Source organism: Plutella xylostella, chromosome 26, assembly GCF_932276165.1.
Source record: "Plutella xylostella chromosome 26, ilPluXylo3.1, whole genome shotgun sequence".
NCBI lineage: Eukaryota > Metazoa > Arthropoda > Insecta > Lepidoptera > Plutellidae > Plutella > Plutella xylostella.
In genome coordinates this window covers 7,818,546-7,836,335 of record NC_064006.1, presented here as the reverse complement: position 1 = coordinate 7,836,335, position 17,790 = coordinate 7,818,546, and the positions used below count along the sequence as shown (strand labels likewise).

The following is a 17,790-nucleotide window of genomic DNA, read 5'->3' as shown; positions in this document are numbered from 1 at the left end:
TAGAAAACATACTCAAAATAAGTTCAAGTTATGTCTAAAATGACACGTGAACGCTTTTTTTGACAGCTGACAGTGACAGTTAAGTAAGTTAGTAAACGGAAGTGAAGGTGACGAAAACAACAATGCTCGACCTTTTAGCAAGAGAAAGTTCAAATTAACCTTTAGATTTATTTCTTTCAGTTACTAAAATGTACGCTTTGTGTTTAGTGATACTAGCTCTCGTCACCAAAGGTAAGGAAGTCATAATTTCATAGAAATTCCCTTCTAGTATGATTCCAAGAAGTTGACAACTTTCTCTTTCTTTAAAACTTTTTTGTTTTATAAAAACTTTTGTTTGCGATTCCAGGATGTTCATCACAAGAAGACGATGGCCCATACCGAGGGGCTTTCATCGGTAAACTCAAGTCCTACCACCACCAAGTAAGTTTTCATTCAATTTCATTATGTCTATTGAAGCGACAGTTTCGCAACTCAGTCTGCTAACTTAATTTATTAATCATGTTATAAACTTGTTTTTTGCATCGCTGTGGATAATTACTGGAGGATTGACTCATTGGTATGGCATTGACATTTTGTTTGTTGTGTTCTAATAATTTCTGCACTCATCAATATTGTTTATTTATTATAGGCTTTGTTTAACATAATATATCAGCAATGAATCCAAACATTACACAGTAGTAAGAATGAGTTTCTAATCTAAACATACAAATTAACTTTTATTAATATTAAATTGTGTGTCTGAAAAAGAGACACATACTAAATGACTCATAAATAAGGGTAGCCTCATCATTTTGTCAGTTATTTTGGTTACATTCCATTACTCAGCCCTTTTGGTTATGTAAACATGTAACAGGGTAAACATGTTTATGTTATACAGGCTCTCTGGCCAACTAGACTCACCGATGTTACAACACTGCAGGCGCTGGGTGAACACTGTCAAAGTCAACAAGAAATATTTTTTTTACACAATCGGCACATGCCTCATGGTGGCAGTATAACGAGATAGAGCTGTGGTTTGTGCAGCTTTCTGAAGCTTTGAAAAAACAAAACTGCTTACCACATGTCTATCTTGGTGTATGTCAATTCTCGTTTGTTTGTTTGTTGGTTTAGAGAGTGACCCCCCAGATCATTATTTACATAGAAAACGGGTTAAAATATGTATTTCTCCAAGCCCTATACAACATTGCCATCATTCTTCATTCCAGGTGTCCGGGGACGTGTATGCAGTGGACGACTGGACCATTCTGCTGGTGAACTTCAACTATGACGGGACGGGGGATGACACATTCTTCTGGGCGGGAGACTCCGGGCTGCCGGGACCGCAGGGGTTCATTGTGCCTGATGAGAATGGGAAGTGAGTAGTCCCCTACCTATTAGCAATCCATAAGCAGCATCCTCAAACCAGCCTGTCAAACATCTGACTAATCCATACAAGCTACGACAGATTTGACCCTCAAAAAATTATGCTTATGGATTCAGATGAAGCAATTAACATGCTAAAGTTTTGGTGGTGGTAGTAGCTCTTCTGCTATGGATCATTGCATCTGCTTGTGGAATATTAACATTAGTCCAGATATCTACAGTCAGAGTTTGATCATACTGTATACAGCACAGCTTCAGTGCCTATACCCAGAGCACATCTCTCAGAAAGAAAGCTAAGCCTAATAAGTATTATGTTAAACAGTTTGGTTGTAGTAAGGACAATATGGTCGGATGGGAATCTCAGATGCACAAAGACACACAAACTCTAGGTATTAGCTCTTATGCCTATCAAAGTCTGCCCTAAACGCCATAGGTCACCCCTACCATAACTGTGCATTTCCATACTGAGCATTCATATGGAAACGCACAGTTAAGCTGCAATGATCAAACTGTTATACTTACAGGCAGCAATCAAAATAAATTAATGGTGTTTGTAGCATAAATTAACCTCCCACCCCTCTAATTCCAGAACAAATGTCCTAGAACGCTACTTCGACGCCGAAGTCCGTCTAATCCTACCGGAAGGCAAGCGGCTATCTCGCCTGAAGTGGCTCTGTGTGTATGACATCGCCACACAGAACACCTTCGGAGACGTGGCCATACCGGATGACTTCGAGGCTCCAACTGAACGGACCCTCGGGCCCATGACCGGCTCGCCGGCGGTCAGTAGCGGGCCCGTTAAAGTGTTGGATGCTAGGACTATACTGTGAGTATAACTGTATTTGTGATACAGGGTTTTTCATAAAGGGGGGTTTTACTCTTCAATCTGAATAATTAATATTTTCCGTAAAAAAAGTTATTCCATTAGGGGCCACTTGCACCAACATATTCAATCTAGATTTAGTGTTAAATCTCGATTTAGTGTCAAATTTTATATGGATTGACGTTTCTTAAATCGATATTTGACACTAAATCTAGATTTAAATGTTTGTGCAAGTCGCCCTAGATCCTGTGTAACTCAAACTTTAATAAAGCTGAGTTTTAAGCAACCTTTTTTTCGACTCTTGGAGGATACTCTAGTCTATTTTGGCAAGTAGAGGTGCTGAGGTCATAGGGCACAAGATATTGCTAGGAAGTCGTGGCCAGCAAGTTGAGCTCTGGCCACGACTTCCTAGCAGACTCACATAAAGCAACCTACATTATTCCCCAGGATCCCGTCGTTCCGCTACGACGGCAGCGGCGGCGAGGTGTATTTCTGGGCGGGCGAGGGCGCCCAGCCCTCCGCGCGCGGGACCAAGGTGCCCGACGAGTATGGATAGTGAGTATTCCAACACTAATATTAGAAATTTTCGTTTTATGAAAACAGTACTTCACTAACAGACTTTCTGGCAGCTCTTACGAATCATCATAACTCATTAGAGCCACCCAACACCAACTACGCACCGCCTCGCCTCGCGCGGCTCAGCGCGGGGTCCACTGGTTAACCACCTGTCGACAATGACTGTACGACGTGTGACGAGGCGGTGCGGGGTGGGTGCCGGGTGGCTCTAATAAGCTATAACCTTAATGGTCTACGCACACGGGGACGGCATGGCACGGGATTTTAAGTTCTACTAATGGACATTCAACAATAGATTTAAAATAAAAACTGTTAGGGAATGCTAATGTCGACCCATCACGTCCTCACTGCTGGGCTCGGGTATCCTTCCAATAAAGTAATGGTTTTAAGGCTTAGTCCACCGCGCTGGTCTAGTGTGTGGTTGGTGGACCAAGCCTTAAAAAAGCTAGCTTATAAAGTCTTCAATAATTATAATTAAAGACCTTTTTACACCTTCCAGTGTGGAGCCCCTCTCTCCCTACAACGGCACAGACGTGCGGCTAACACTAGCAGGCTCTACAACAGTGCGCGACATCTCCTGGCTCTCAGTGTGGGACGCCCTCGCCGCCACCAGCCTGGCTTCGGTACTGGTGTCGGATGGATTGAACGTGCCGCCGCAACTGGCCAGTGTGTTGCCTCATGCGTGAGTAGGATATGAAATTTATGGCTTGACTAATGGTGGTAAAAGAAGTAAACAGGGGCTATTGAGTTTTTGATAAGGTTTACCCAAAAATTGGTGGGGTAGACAGTGCTGCTTTGCAAATATTACTTGTAGGCATCAAATTGTAATTTTTGGTAAAATAAATGGCAGTTATAAGTTATACCTAATAAAGATTAGAAAAATGATTTTTCGTACCTTCAAGAGACCGTAGACTGAAATTCATGTTTTTCAACTAAATTGGTAATTATATCTATGCATTCCCGAGATGAAGAGTCTATTGTGATCATATAGGTAAGGGTTTTATTTTTAAAATACGAAACCCTTAAACTCACATGCAATGTATGACTGTTTATACTCTATATCTTCCTATATGTTTGTTCCAGGTCATCCCTGCCCAACTGCAAGCAGCTGCACCGAGGGTACCAGGTGTCATGGGAGGTGCACGGCCCGCAGGTCACCATACAGCTGGCGGCTCAGGTAGGTGGTATACACCGTATACAGGGTGTTCGATAGATGCCTTCCGAAATGACGAATCAAGTGCATAGTAAATTAAAAGGGGGTGATCTGGCGGGCATTCTAAATTACTGTTGTTCTACGACAAAATGTAGCTTCTCCATAGAAACGCTGTTGGTCACGTGACTTTTCGTTATGGGATTTCGTCACGAATCACCAAAAGTCATAGAATAATAGTGGTTCAGTATGACCCCCTTTCGGATTACTATACCCTTTTTGCTACACCCTGTATAGACAATGGTACGGAACCTTCGTGCTCAAGTCCGAGTCGCCATTGGCTTGAACATTGGCGTAAGTTTTGTTGTCAATGCAGAAATAAATAGTTTATGAATCTGATTAATTCTCATTGAATTTAAAATCCATCAACCTTTACATTTTCAGATAGAAGACAACGAATACATGGCGTTCGGTATATCCGGTTCCACAACTGGCTCTCAGATGCTGGGTGCAGACATAGCGGTGGCGTACTACGACCAAAAGCTGCAGAGGGCCTTCGCCACGGATTATAATGTCACTGATTTAGCTCCGGTAAGTTTTATAAGTACTTTAGTTTTTTTTTACTAACGAGATTTAAGTATGTCTCTTGCACATTTCCGATATTTACAGAGATGGATAAAGAGTGAGGTGGGTTGTATTTAGAACCGCAACGCAGTAGTAAATTAAGTACTTGGATTATGCGGACCAATAGTAACAGAGTAAAAAAACGGTAAGTACTCGTGGTAAAAAAAAAAACTATAACTGTGTCACTATAAAAAAAAAACAAAATTTGATATATTTATAAGCCGTTTGACAGCCATCTGACAGCATTTAGCAAGTGTCTTAGTTTCGATGGTAATTTAAGGCCTTAACACACTCGCGAGCAATGAAAAAGTTCCACCTGCCATTTCAACTCCACACGTGTCATTGAAATAAGTGTATTATAGACGCGAAATCCTGTAAGTATGTCATTCGGCATATCGGGCTCGACCACCGGGTCACAGATGCTGGGTGCAGACATAGCGGGGGCGCACTGCGACCAGAAGCTGCAGAGGGCCTTCGCCACTGATTATAATGTAACGGATTTATCTCCGGTAAGGATTTCTTAGTAATACACTCGCAAATGAAAAAGATCCAGTGAAAATAGCACCAAATTACTCCTTAACGGGAAATAATGACACTGTCTGCAACAATGAAGAATATTTAACAAGGGATCAGACAATTAAAATTAATCAAACTTAACTCCAATTTCACCATAGTCGGTTATATCGTAACCAGGAATTGGTTCATCAATTATACGTCATCTTCATATTATATTCTTGACAGATGTGTCAAACGTAAACCAATAATGTATCAAAACCACGCGACGCCATTGGCGTGGACTACAACGCTCGGTCTCTATTTCGGTCTATTATCATCGTTCTACTGCACTTTGACCTCTGCATAACAGGGCTCAAATAGACCAAGCAATAGCTGGACCACATTGCAACAACCAACTGTTCTCTAGAGAGATATTATATCATCGCATTTCACACTTGTATTACAAAAGCTAAATTACGAACTGTGGCTTTTGCTCATTCATTTCTAAATTACTGAAATTATTTTGGTGAAATTTGGCACAGACGTAGCCGAGATCTTGAGGAACGGAAAAGCTCGTTCGTTATTTTGGCCTAGATATACTTTCTCCTAAAGTGGCCATAGCAGCATCTGTCTCAATTTCATGTGACACGGCAATTTGACCTCTATCGCTATACTAACTAGGATCATATTCCAGTGCGTGCAGGTGCTGGGCGCGTGGCGCGGGGTCTGCGCGGACACTAGACTGGGGCACCTGGACAACAACCAGCTGTTCTCTGGCTCCAGGAGCGACGGGCTCACTGTGGTCACTTATAGGCAGACGCTATGATATTATGTCATCGCGTTTCACACTCGTGTCTTAAAAAAGCACTTTCGTGCTAAAAATACTGACACTTGTGTATTATAAACCTCTTTTATGCGAAAATAATGAATGGAATTTTATAAAATTTGGTATATAGGAAGCTGGCACCCTGGATCATTACATAGGCTACTATTAATTTAAAATTCCCACTAAGAAACAAGCGACAATCGCGCATTTACCTTGCAACTGTCTCAAAACGTCGCTTCGGCACTGCTCGCAATTCCTCCAATGCAATTTTATCTCTATTAATTTACTAATAAGGCTCATATTCCAGTGCGTGCAGGTGCTGGGCGCGTGGCGCGGCGTCTGTGCGGACACTAGACTGGGGCACCTGGACAACAACCAGCTGTTCTCTGGCTCCAGGAGCGACGTGCTCACTGTGGTCACTTATAGGCAGACGCTATGATATTATGTCATCGCGTTTCACACTCGTGTCTTAAAAAAGCACTTTCGTGCTAAAAATACTGACACTTGTGTATTATAAACCTCTTTTATGCGAAAATAATGAATGGAATTTTATAAAATTTGGTATATAGGAAGCTGGCACCCTGGATCATTACATAGGCTACTATTAATTTAAAATTCCCACTAAGAAACAAGCGACAATCGCGCATTTACCTTGCAACTGTCTCAAAACGTCGCTTCGGCACTGCTCGCAATTCCTCCAATGCAATTTTATCTCTATTTATTTACTAATAAGGCTCATATTCCAGTGCGTGCAGGTGCTGGGCGCGTGGCGCGGCGTCTGTGCGGACACTAGACTGGGGCACCTGGACAACAACCAGCTGTTCTCTGGCTCCAGGAGCGACGGGCTCACTGTGGTCACTTATAGGCAGACGCTATGATATTATGTCATCGCGTTTCACACTCGTGTCTTAAAAAAGCACTTTCGTGCTAAAAATACTGACACTTGTGTATTATAAACCTCTTTTATGCGAAAATAATGAATGGAATTTTATAAAATTTGGTATATAGGAAGCTGGCACCCTGGATCATTACATAGGCTACTATTAATTTAAAATTCCCACTAAGAAACAAGCGACAATCGCGCATTTACCTTGCAACTGTCTCAAAACGTCGCTTCGGCACTGCTCGCAATTCCTCCAATGCAATTTTATCTCTATTAATTTACTAATAAGGCTCATATTCCAGTGCGTGCAGGTGCTGGGCGCGTGGCGCGGCGTCTGTGCGGACACTAGACTGGGGCACCTGGACAACAACCAGCTGTTCTCTGGCTCCAGGAGCGATGGACTCACTGTGGTCACTTATAGGCAGACGCTGAAGCCTTGTGAGTATTGTGTTCTGTGCTATTTTGTCCTTTTCTATTGAACTTAGAGAAGGTTCAACCAGCTACACTATTTACAGCACAAAAGTTCGCTCGGTTTGGTATCGTTACGATCTAACTAAGATATATTATTGCAATAGGTTCCTAATTCCTATCGGTTCCTCGACGTATTTCTAAATTATTTGTTACATTAAATTGATCACGTCGACTATTTTATTCATTCGATGTCTCTGTGCTGTGAATAAGGTAGCTGGTCAAATCTATACGTATCCAAGTTTGTATTCAGTTTAATCTTAAAAGGTTGTCCATTTGGCAATGATGAATCAGATGACTTTACAATCATTAGAAATATACTTACTTCGCTTAATAGACCTAGAAAAAAATTAGGCCCTAAGTCTTTCTGTTTACTAAACCACTTCTGCAAAACCCGATACATATTATAATGTTTTCTTTTCTTACCCAGACGACTCAATAGACCGCGAGTGGCAAACGGAAGGACCGACCTACATCGTGTGGTCCATCGGCACGCTGGACCACGAGCGCGGGCCATCGTTCCACCACATCTACCCCAAGAAGGATGTGTCAATTAATGTGAATGCCAACCCGCCTACTAACGACTGCTATCCGTTTACTAGGTAATTGTAGTTTTATGTCTTATGAACAATATTTGTACTTACCTACTTATAAAGGTTGTCTGCAAGAGATCGCTACAAGCGATACGTCCACCTTTTGTAAGTACCCTAATTAAGTAGTCATTTAAAATTGATAAGTATTTGTTGGTGTAAAAAATAAAGAGTACTCTATCAATCTATATTTGAATATTGCATTAGAAAGTGAAAGTACTTAATCAGCATCTTTCTACCGAATGTGATTATTAGTTCTTCGATTTCAACAGTTTAAATAGCCATATTGCAAATATTACTTCTCTTTTCTTCCGCAGCGGTAAATCCCCGACTATACCCACTTGGGATGTGCCGGAACTGTTCGACCCATCTCTACGCTCTTTCACAGCTACATTAGGTAAGCAATAAAACAATTAATCTTATGATTTTACAAAAATAATTAAAATAAATGCTCTTCAAGTCGTCATATAAAAAATCTGTGCATCAAAATGGCAGAAACAAATTATATTTTAGCTAGGTCAACGTAAGATTTTGGTCACGCCTTGTTACCTACATACTTAGTACCTACCTTGTTTTGCAACAGCCTGTACAGGGTGTTACAAAAAGGGTACCAAGCCTTTCGGCTGTTTCCAGCATGTTATATTTTAGAAAATGAAATCAGAATGTAAAAATTCGCGAAAAAAAATATCGATTTCCATACTAACATCTGCAAGCTCACGTGAGTTTTTACTGTGAAAAATGATTTCTTTTTCGCAAATTTTTAAGTTCTGATATCATTTTCTGTCTCAGATATACCATGCAGGCTGCACATGTAGGTTTCGGCTTAGTATACCACTTTTCCAACACCCTGTATAATATTCTATTCTATTCTAGGTCCGGGCGGCGGGCGGCGCGCGCGCCTCGGTCGCGACCTGGTGTGGTACATCAACGGACAGATAGCACCTGATCTACAGATGAGGAGGGGACTGGTTTACAACTTTAAGGTATGGTAATAGACCTACAAAGGTCCTCTTGTAAAAATCACAAGTTTTGAAAATACACGAAAAAAATATTTCATTTTCCATAGAAACTTTGTTTGTCATGTGACTTTCTAATACTATGGATAACCAAATATATTTTTTGCCAATTTACAAAAATTGTAGAACAAAAGCTGATCATGATGGCCCTCTGAGTCACCCCTTTCAGCTTAGTATACTTACCCTTTTTGCTACATCGCGGCATTGAATGGCTAACTGATTTGTGAATTCGACAAGGTTCAAAACTCTACAGGTACTAAATGATGCTGACTATAAAACATACCTACATCTTACCTATAGGTATTGCATTCATTCACACTACGCATAAAAGGTAAACAATCTTTGTGTGTATAGCGCCATCTAGCGACAAATTTTAAAACTTCTTCCTCCTCTCCTCAGGTATTCGGCGGCAACGACCCCCACTCCGCTCGGTTCTACCACCCGCTCATGATCACCACGGAGCCGGTGGGAGGTCTGGAACGACTGGACGAGGCGGCCGCGAGGGCTGTCAGGGTGCTGGCTGGAGGCGCCCATACGAGAAGAGGCAGGGTCACGCCTACTCACGGTATGAAACTGACAAGCGGCACATATTCAGAGATGTCTCAGTGATCAATGGGTTTAAAACTGGGAGTGATCACCGACTTCTCCGAGGTACTCTGAATATTGACTTCAAGCTGGAGAGGAGACGTCTGGTGAAGTCGACCCTTCGTCCCACACTGCACCAAATTAGAGCTGGCAACACCAGCTTCCAGAGAGAACTACAGAGCCGATTCGAATCGCTGGAAACCACTACGGATATTGACGCGGATACAATCCAAATAGTGAAGGCTCTTCGTGAGGTGGGCCACAGACATTTTAGCATGAGAAGCAAAAGCAAGGAGTCTAAACTTTCAAGCGAGACACTCGACGCGAATTTCCGTCGGCAGGTGACACTTCGTCAGAACTACGGGTACTCAACAAGCGTATAAAGAAGCTGATACGAAGAGATCTCCGTCGCCCCAACACACGCGCCATAGAAGCAGCAATTGAGCAAAATCGGGGGTCAAAAGTCTTCGTTCAGCAACTTGGGAGAAGCCACTTCACGAAGTTGAGGTCTGCAGATGGTAATATCGTTGCCTCTAAGCCGGAGGTTCTTGCCGAAATTGAAGGTTTTTACGGACAACTTTATGCTTCACACGCGCAGAAGTCTGTGGCTCAGCTCACCGATTCCAGAGCGCCACTAATACGCCACTACACTGACGACATCCCTGACGTCGACATAGGCGAGATTAGGATAGCCCTTGAGCAGCTTAAAAACAACAAGGCTCCGGGTGAAGACGGAATTACTACAGAGCTTCTGAAAGCTGGAGGTATTGCAATCCTCGAACAGCTCCAGAGGCTCTTCAATTCGGTTCTTCACAATGGCATTACACCGGAGGCATGGCCTGAGAGCGTCGTGGTATTGTTCTTTAAGAAGGGTGACAAAACCCTTCTGAAGAACTATAGACCGATCTCGCTTTTAAGCCATGTATACAAGCTGTTCTCAAGGGTTATCACGAACCGTCTTGCCCAAAAGTTAGACGAGTTCCAGCCCCCAGAGCAGGCTGGGTTTCGAAAAGGCTTTAGTACAATAGACCACATCCATACAGTAAGGGTCAATTCAGACGTACCACAACCACACCACAACCACAACCACACCACAACCACGCGGTGTGGTCGGGCGTATATTTTGTATTGACAATGAATAATCCAATTCACACGTGCCACATTTTGTCGTTGTTATCGACCACCTGTGTAATACGACCACATCGCAACCACAACGCAACCACATCGCAACGGCAACGCCGACACGCGGCGGCGGCACCGCGGCCACCTCCTCTCCCTATTAAATGCATACGACGACGTGGTTACCACATAGCAATGACAGCGACAACGCAACCACATCGACATTTTGTCGCTGCCACAACGCAACTGCAAAAAGCCGCTGTCACACAATTCACACGTAACCACAGCTTGACCACATTTTGTCGCTGCGACGTGGTGTGGTTGTGGTACGTGTGAATTGACGCTAAGGCAGATTATACAGAAGACCGAAGAGTATAATCAGCCTCTGTGTCTAGCCTTTGTTGACTATGAAAAAGCCTTCGACTCCATCGAGACCTGGGCAGTTTTGGAATCCTTGCAGAGATGCCAAATCGATTGGCGCTATATCGAGGTGTTGAGATGTCTGTACAATGCCGCTACTATGACTGTCCAAGTACAGGACCACAAGACAAGACCTATCCAACTGCAACGTGGAGTGAGACAGGGGGATGTGATATCTCCGAAACTGTTCACCAATGCATTGGAAGATGTCTTTAAGACGTTGGACTGGAAAGGACATGGCATATGTATAAATGGCGAGTACATGTCACACCTCCGCTTCGCGGACGACATCGTTATTATGGCAGAATCTCTGCAGGAACTCAGCTGGATGCTAAGTGGCCTAAATGCTGCTTCCCGACGTGTTGGCCTCGGTATGAACTTGGACAAGACGAAAGTCATGTACAATGCTCACATCAAACCGGAGCCGGTCGCCGTTGGTGAGGCAACAATCGAAGTTGTGCAAGAATATGTCTACCTCGGGCAGACTATTCGGCTAGGCAGAAGCAACTTCGACAAGGAGGCTGCAAGGCGCATCCAACTGGGTTGGGCTGCATTCGGGAAACTTCGTCACATATTCTCCTCGGCCATTCCTCAGAGCCTGAAGACAAAAGTCTTCAACCAGTGCGTCCTGCCAGTGATGACGTATGGTGCAGAGACGTGGACACTGACGGTAGGACTGGTCCACCGATTTAAAGTCGCTCAGCGTGCTATGGAGAGAGCTATGCTTGGGGTTTCTCTGATGGATCGTATCAGAAATGAGGTTATCCGTCAGAGGACTAAGGTTACCGACATAGCTGTCAAAATATGCAAGCTGAAGTGGCAGTGGGCTGGTCATATCTGCCGAAGAACCGATAACCGTTGGGGTAGACGAGTTCTCGAGTGGAGACCACGAACAGGCAAACGCAGCGTGGGACGCCCTCCTGCCCGCTGGACTGACGACCTTAGGCGGGTGGCGGGTAGTGGTTGGATGAGGAAGGCCGAGGACCGAGTGTTGTGGCGCTCCTTGGGAGAGGCCTATGTCCAGCAGTGGATGATTATTGGCTGATGATGATGACGGTATGAAAGGAAAAAAAACGTTATTCTAACGCACACAGAAGCAACACATATACGTTCATGGTTTGACATGTGTGTTTCACTAGGTTACAGCTAGATGGCGTTAAAAGCAGCAACGCCTATGGTATGACATGTGTGTTTCACTAGAGGGACCGATAGATGGCGCTGTAAGCAGTGTTACCAATGTTACCATCTATGTGCTGATGCTGATGTTACACTAGGTTACCGCTAGATGGCGTTGGAAGCAGCAACTATGAGTCACGTCTACTCATGGTATGATATGTATGTTTCACTAGAGCGACCGATAGATGGCGTTGTAAGCAGCAATGCTACATCGCGGTATGGTTTGGTTGTACTATTATTCCTATAGAGGACTAGTTACCACCCGCTCATGATCACCACGGAGCCAGTCGGAGGCCTGGAGCGTCTGGACGAGGCGGCCGCGAGGGCTGTCAGGGTGTTGGCTGGGGGTGCCCATACGAGACGAGGAAGGGTGACGCCTACTCATGCTATGTGTTTCACTAGAAGGGCTAGCACGGGGCGCATTCAAGACGTGACAAAAGTTCTCTGTCGCGCTCGCTCTTGAGGCTGCGAAACTTATGTCACGTCTTAAATGCGCCCCGTGCTACTAGCCTAGGTTAGCGCTAGATGGTGTTGGTTGCAGCAACTATGAGCCTACTCATGGTATGACATGTGTGTTTCACTAGCTAGAGTGACTGATCGATGGCGTTATAAGTAGCAATGCTACATCGCGGTATAATTTGGTTTTGAGTCACGCCTACTTATAGTATATGCTACACTAGAGTGACCGATAGATGGCGCTGTAAGTAGCAATGCTACATCGCAGTATGGTTTGGTTGTACTATTCCTATAGAGGATTAGTTACCAATCTGCTTATGTTGTATGGTATGACATGTGTGTTTCAGTTGTTTCACTAGAGTAACCGATAGATGGCGCTGGAAGCAGCAATGCTACATCGCGGTAAGGTTTGGTTGTAATATTCCTATAGAGGATTAGTTACCAATGCAACCAGCTATCTGCTCTCGGAAACCTAAAGATCGCATCCAGTGGCGTGCTTTTGGGTGAGGCCTACGTCCAGCAGCTATAGGCTGATGATGATGATCTGCTCATGATCACCACGGAGCCGTTGGGAGGCCTGGAGCGTCTGGACGAGGCGGCCGCGAGGGCCGTCAGGGTGCTGGCTGGAGGCGCCCATACGAGAAGAGGAAGAGTCACGCCTACTCATGGTACGTGTTTAGAAAGAAAGAAGTAAGAAAGGTATATTTGACACTCAAACAGAACAATAAAAAGCGTAACAGTGTTGTTACACTAGCTTACCGCTAGATGGCGTTAAAAGCAGCAACGCCTATGGTACGACATGTGTGTTTCACTAGAGCGACCGATAGATGGCGTTATAAGTACCAATGCTACATCGCGGTATGGTTTGGTTGTACTATTCCTATAGAGGACTAGTTACCACCCGCTCATGATCACCACGGAGCAAGTCGGAGGCCTGGAGCGACTGGACGAGGCGGCCGCGAGGGCTGTCAGGGTGCTGGCGGGTGGGGCCCATACGAGAAGAGGAAGGGTTACGCCTACTCATGGTATGTTTAAAGAAACAAAGAAAATTCAGAAACAACACATATACGTTCATGGTTTGACATGTTTTACACTAGATTAACCGCTAGATGGCGTTTGGAAGCAGCAACTACGAGTCACGCTTACTTTATGACATGTGTGTTTCACTAGAGCGAAAGATAGATGGCGCTGTAAGTAGCAATGCTACATCGTGCTATTTATGGTTTTTTATGTGTGGAGGTGTTGGTTTTAGACCACATTATTTTGATTTCTTTTCATTTAATGAAGGAATCCTACCTCGTTATATTAGTTATTAATTTGTTGTAAATTAATATGACTTAGGTATTAGAATTTATGTTTGACTGCCCAATGTATAATATGTCGGCCTAAATAAATAATAAGTAGTTTTAAGTTGTAAATATTTTAAGTACTTACTAACCCACTGTATTTTAATATGTCTACTAACAAAATGGATCTTAGTGATCTGAATAAATATTATTCTATTATTTTTTCACAGCGGGCCCCCTCTGCCTGGCCACCCACGCCGCCTCGGCCGACCGGCGCCGCGACGACGACTACGCGTCCTTCAGGGCCTTCAACCGCACCCTGAGCTGGTCGTGCCGGGAGGGCGCCCCGGCCGTGATGGAGGTGGCTCCCAATACTACGTGGCCTGATGTGGTGTACTATCACTCGTTTACTCATGCTGGTAAGTTTTTTTTAGGAATAAATGGAGGATTCAAATAAATCTAGCTAAACCTGGTTAAAAATCAGCGATGACTCAACGACGAATGCTCTTTAACATGGTATCACAACCACGCCAATCCGTAAGAAAATCAACGATGATTCAACGATGAATGTGTTATTACAGCTTACATAGGTCTAGTATAGCCACGTGATACTAATAAATTCAACGATGAAGCAACGACGGATGCGTGCATTGTTTTGTAAGTAGTAGGTAGGTCAAGTCAGCCTTGGAATCAACAATGTACGTCCGTGTTGAAATATGTCGTTTCAATCGTCATTTGTCTCTGCGACGACGACTACGCGTCCTTCAGGGCCTTCAACCGCACCCTGAGCTGGTCGTGCCGGGAGGGAGCCCCGGCCGTGATGGAGGTCGCTCCTAATACTACCTGGCCTGATGTGGTGTACTATCACTCGTTTACTCATGCAGGTGAGAATTACAGCTTACCGTATCGGTGACAGAGCTGAAGTAGGGTTTGTCTCCGTAATGAATTAATGGATTAGTCAGTCATTAGCGTCAGGAATGTGAGAAAACTATAACTGCAGACTTGTTTACCCAAACTGTACTAGATATAGACCAGTGTAAACTTTGCAGGCATGAATTTTCAATAAAGCCTCCCGAAATCTATGGTCTAACTAAATCCTCAACAATATTATATTATATTTTATTTACCTGCATTTACAATTTATACATATTTGTTCCAGGTATGGGCGGTCGCATATTCATAGTGGACCGACATAAGCGCACGATCGGAAAGAAAAGTGCAGCATTTACAGCGAGAAACTCAGCAGTGTTCACCGTCGCTGCCTTACTCGTGTATGTCATGTTATGATAGTGTCGGTGCTTAGTTTAGATAGGAATTTTGTTGAGTAGGCAATCAAAGGTTGACAAAGGTATATTTGGATAGCAAGAACGATATTTTGTTCGTACTGAAACTCCATAAAAAATCGTAGTTATTGTTTTTTTTTAAATAACTCAAAAACAGTAGGTACACTGTTATTTATATCAAGATCTATGATGTCACAAATCTTGTGCTAACAGTTCTAGTTTCTGATGTATATATTTTATGTTTACCATGATACAATCAGTTCACAAATCTAGGTATTTAAATAGTATATGTACCTATTCACAAACTACAGTAGTATAATTGTACTTATTATCCGCTTATGTTTGAATGAATTTATGATTTATTAGTTTGACAATGTACAAAGTGTGTACTGACTAGTGAAGCAGATTGTACCATGCCTACTTATCAACAAATGTTTTTCCTATACTTATGAATTTTACTCAAAACAAATCCAAGATTTATGAAAAGTAATACTGAAAGTATTATGTAGATGTAAGATTATATCCGTCCATTATATGAAGACTGTTTATGAAAAGATAAGTTTAATTTTTCTAAATATTATATTTTACATGTACATCTATTCTCAATTTTTTTCTATACTCTTATTTTTACCTATAAATATTTTTGACTATCTTGAACGTATTGTATGAAATAATACTCAATTTACCAACATATTTTTGAATCCTTTAGTATAGTTGAATAAGCGTAAGAAGATCTCTTTTATACATTATTTTACAGAAATTATCAATCCAATAAATATAATGCTATAAAAGTTTTGTATATTTCATTTAAGGGGTCCACAAAATGGACCTATACTCTGGAAATACGTAGTTTTAAAATCATTGCAATCAATTGTTTAATGTATAAAACCATTAACTCAATTAATTTCTGGGCGGTCTACAAAGAATTTCTGTATAAGGTAGTATTTTTTATATGTGAATTGTTGTAAGGCGTTTGTACGGGCATAGACTAACGGGCTATACCTTTTAGTTGATGAAATGAAGAGAAAATACTCATAGTATACTTTAAAACATATGTATTTGAATTGTAATAATACAAAATAAACAACATAAATTCAAATAGAGTTCTTCTATAGAAAGCAAGATCTTGAAGATGTATACAAAGAAAATGGTTTAAAAACATAAATGTGTGCCGTAAAGTTTACAAGAATATACATATAAACATTTATTTTATCTCATAATATTATCTAGGGGGCCGTCCATTAATCACGTGAGGCTCAAAGGGGGGGGGAGGGGGTACGGAAAACCTCACGAAACATCGCGAGGGAGGGGTCTCGTTAGACATCACGTGTATTAATATTTTGTCAAAAACCGCTAGGTATTTCGGAAACGAAATTTTGAACGCCGCAAAATTTTGATTGATTTTTAGTATGACCTTGATTGACTCGCCCGGCGTTGCTAAGCAACGACTCCCCGCGCGCCTTGAAAGATCGCCCCGAGTCCTTGCAAAGGAGAATGGCGATTTATCTATGGCGCCATGACCCAGAGCGGCCATTGATGAAACATACACTGATGTGTAGTCCGTGACTACAGCATATACTGGTATTAATTTTATTATTATGAGGCATGGGAGAACGAAGATATAGGTGCTGAAAGATCAAGTCTTTCTACTGTACTAGATGTTACCCTCGAGTTAAAAATTGATTTAAAAAGTGTTCCCGTGGGAATTCCTGGATAAAAAGTATTTTATGTTACTTCGGAATAACGGGAACTTGAATAGAATGAAATAATTTTTGAAATTGGTCTCTTTATAAAAATAGGTTTTTGAGTGTGAAATGTGCAAAAATAATTATGATATTATTTGCATAAATAAAATCATGTAATACATTCTGTGATGCGCCATGTGTTGGGAATCCCATGATTTAGATTATAAAACTTATTTGTGCTTGTACCATTCATCAAAATCTTATTTAACGAAAAAAAATCTTTAATTAATTTACTTTTGAACCCTAATATCTCAAGAACCCCATGGTTTAGATTTTTTAAAATATTTCTCCCTGATAACAGTCATTTTTATCAATAACTTAAAATAGGTTTGGTTAGTGGCTGCTAACTTATGCAAAGCGGGTCAGGTTTCGCCATTCTTCTTTCTTTATATTTTTTCTAGTCAAAAATAGCCTTTACATAGACTTCCAAAAAAATACACGTGATCAATGGGGGGGAGGGGGGGGTTAGTCCCAAACCTCACCAAATATCACCAGGGGGGAGGGGGGGTCAAAAAATGAGAAAAACGACCTCACGTGATTAATGGACGGCCCCTAGGTACATACATTTAATTTAATAGACAGCTTACATTTATAATTCAATATAGTATAGTCCAGCTATTAAGCTGGAGTATATTTTTCAAACCAATGGTTATTTTAGTACATTGATTTTTACCAACAACGACCGAATCTTTATTCTAAGATACACATAAAAAAAAAAAAAGAGTATTTAACTATTTAATTTAAAGTGTTGAGACTCACATTTAAAGTTCAATACCTACATACGAATAATTCCTAGACCTAGATATTTAAGGTTATATTAAATGTGCATGAGTAACAGACACATACAAAATATAGATGTCAGTAGACCTACTTGGAGTTGTAAAAAAATCCGTTGAACTGAGACCAA

General features: G+C 42.1%; 1 protein-coding gene across 1 annotated transcript; it reads left to right on the top strand.

The window, feature by feature from the left end:
* On the top strand, positions 1–16,138 carry LOC105398832 (protein Skeletor, isoforms B/C). The gene is made up of 15 exons (XM_048630678.1): positions 1–231; positions 347–420; positions 1,206–1,354; positions 1,952–2,188; positions 2,633–2,740; positions 3,261–3,443; positions 3,845–3,938; positions 4,356–4,502; positions 7,042–7,177; positions 7,638–7,809; positions 8,115–8,194; positions 8,671–8,780; positions 9,213–9,378; positions 14,086–14,274; positions 15,015–16,138. The coding sequence occupies exons 1-15, from the start codon at positions 189–191 to the stop codon at positions 15,140–15,142; spliced, it is 2,016 nt and encodes a 671-aa protein (XP_048486635.1). The 5' UTR covers positions 1–188; the 3' UTR covers positions 15,143–16,138.
* Positions 16,139–17,790: the final 1,652 nt, after the last annotated feature.

Excerpts from the sequence above, each read along its gene's own strand:
- LOC105398832 (XM_048630678.1), top strand. The coding sequence starts at position 189 with ATGTACGCTTTGTGTTTAGTGATACTAGCTCTCGTCACCAAAG. Across the intron at positions 232-346 it reads ACTAGCTCTCGTCACCAAAG|GATGTTCATCACAAGAAGAC; the intron begins GTAAGGAAGTCA and ends TTGCGATTCCAG. Across the intron at positions 421-1,205 it reads TCAAGTCCTACCACCACCAA|GTGTCCGGGGACGTGTATGC; the intron begins GTAAGTTTTCAT and ends TCTTCATTCCAG.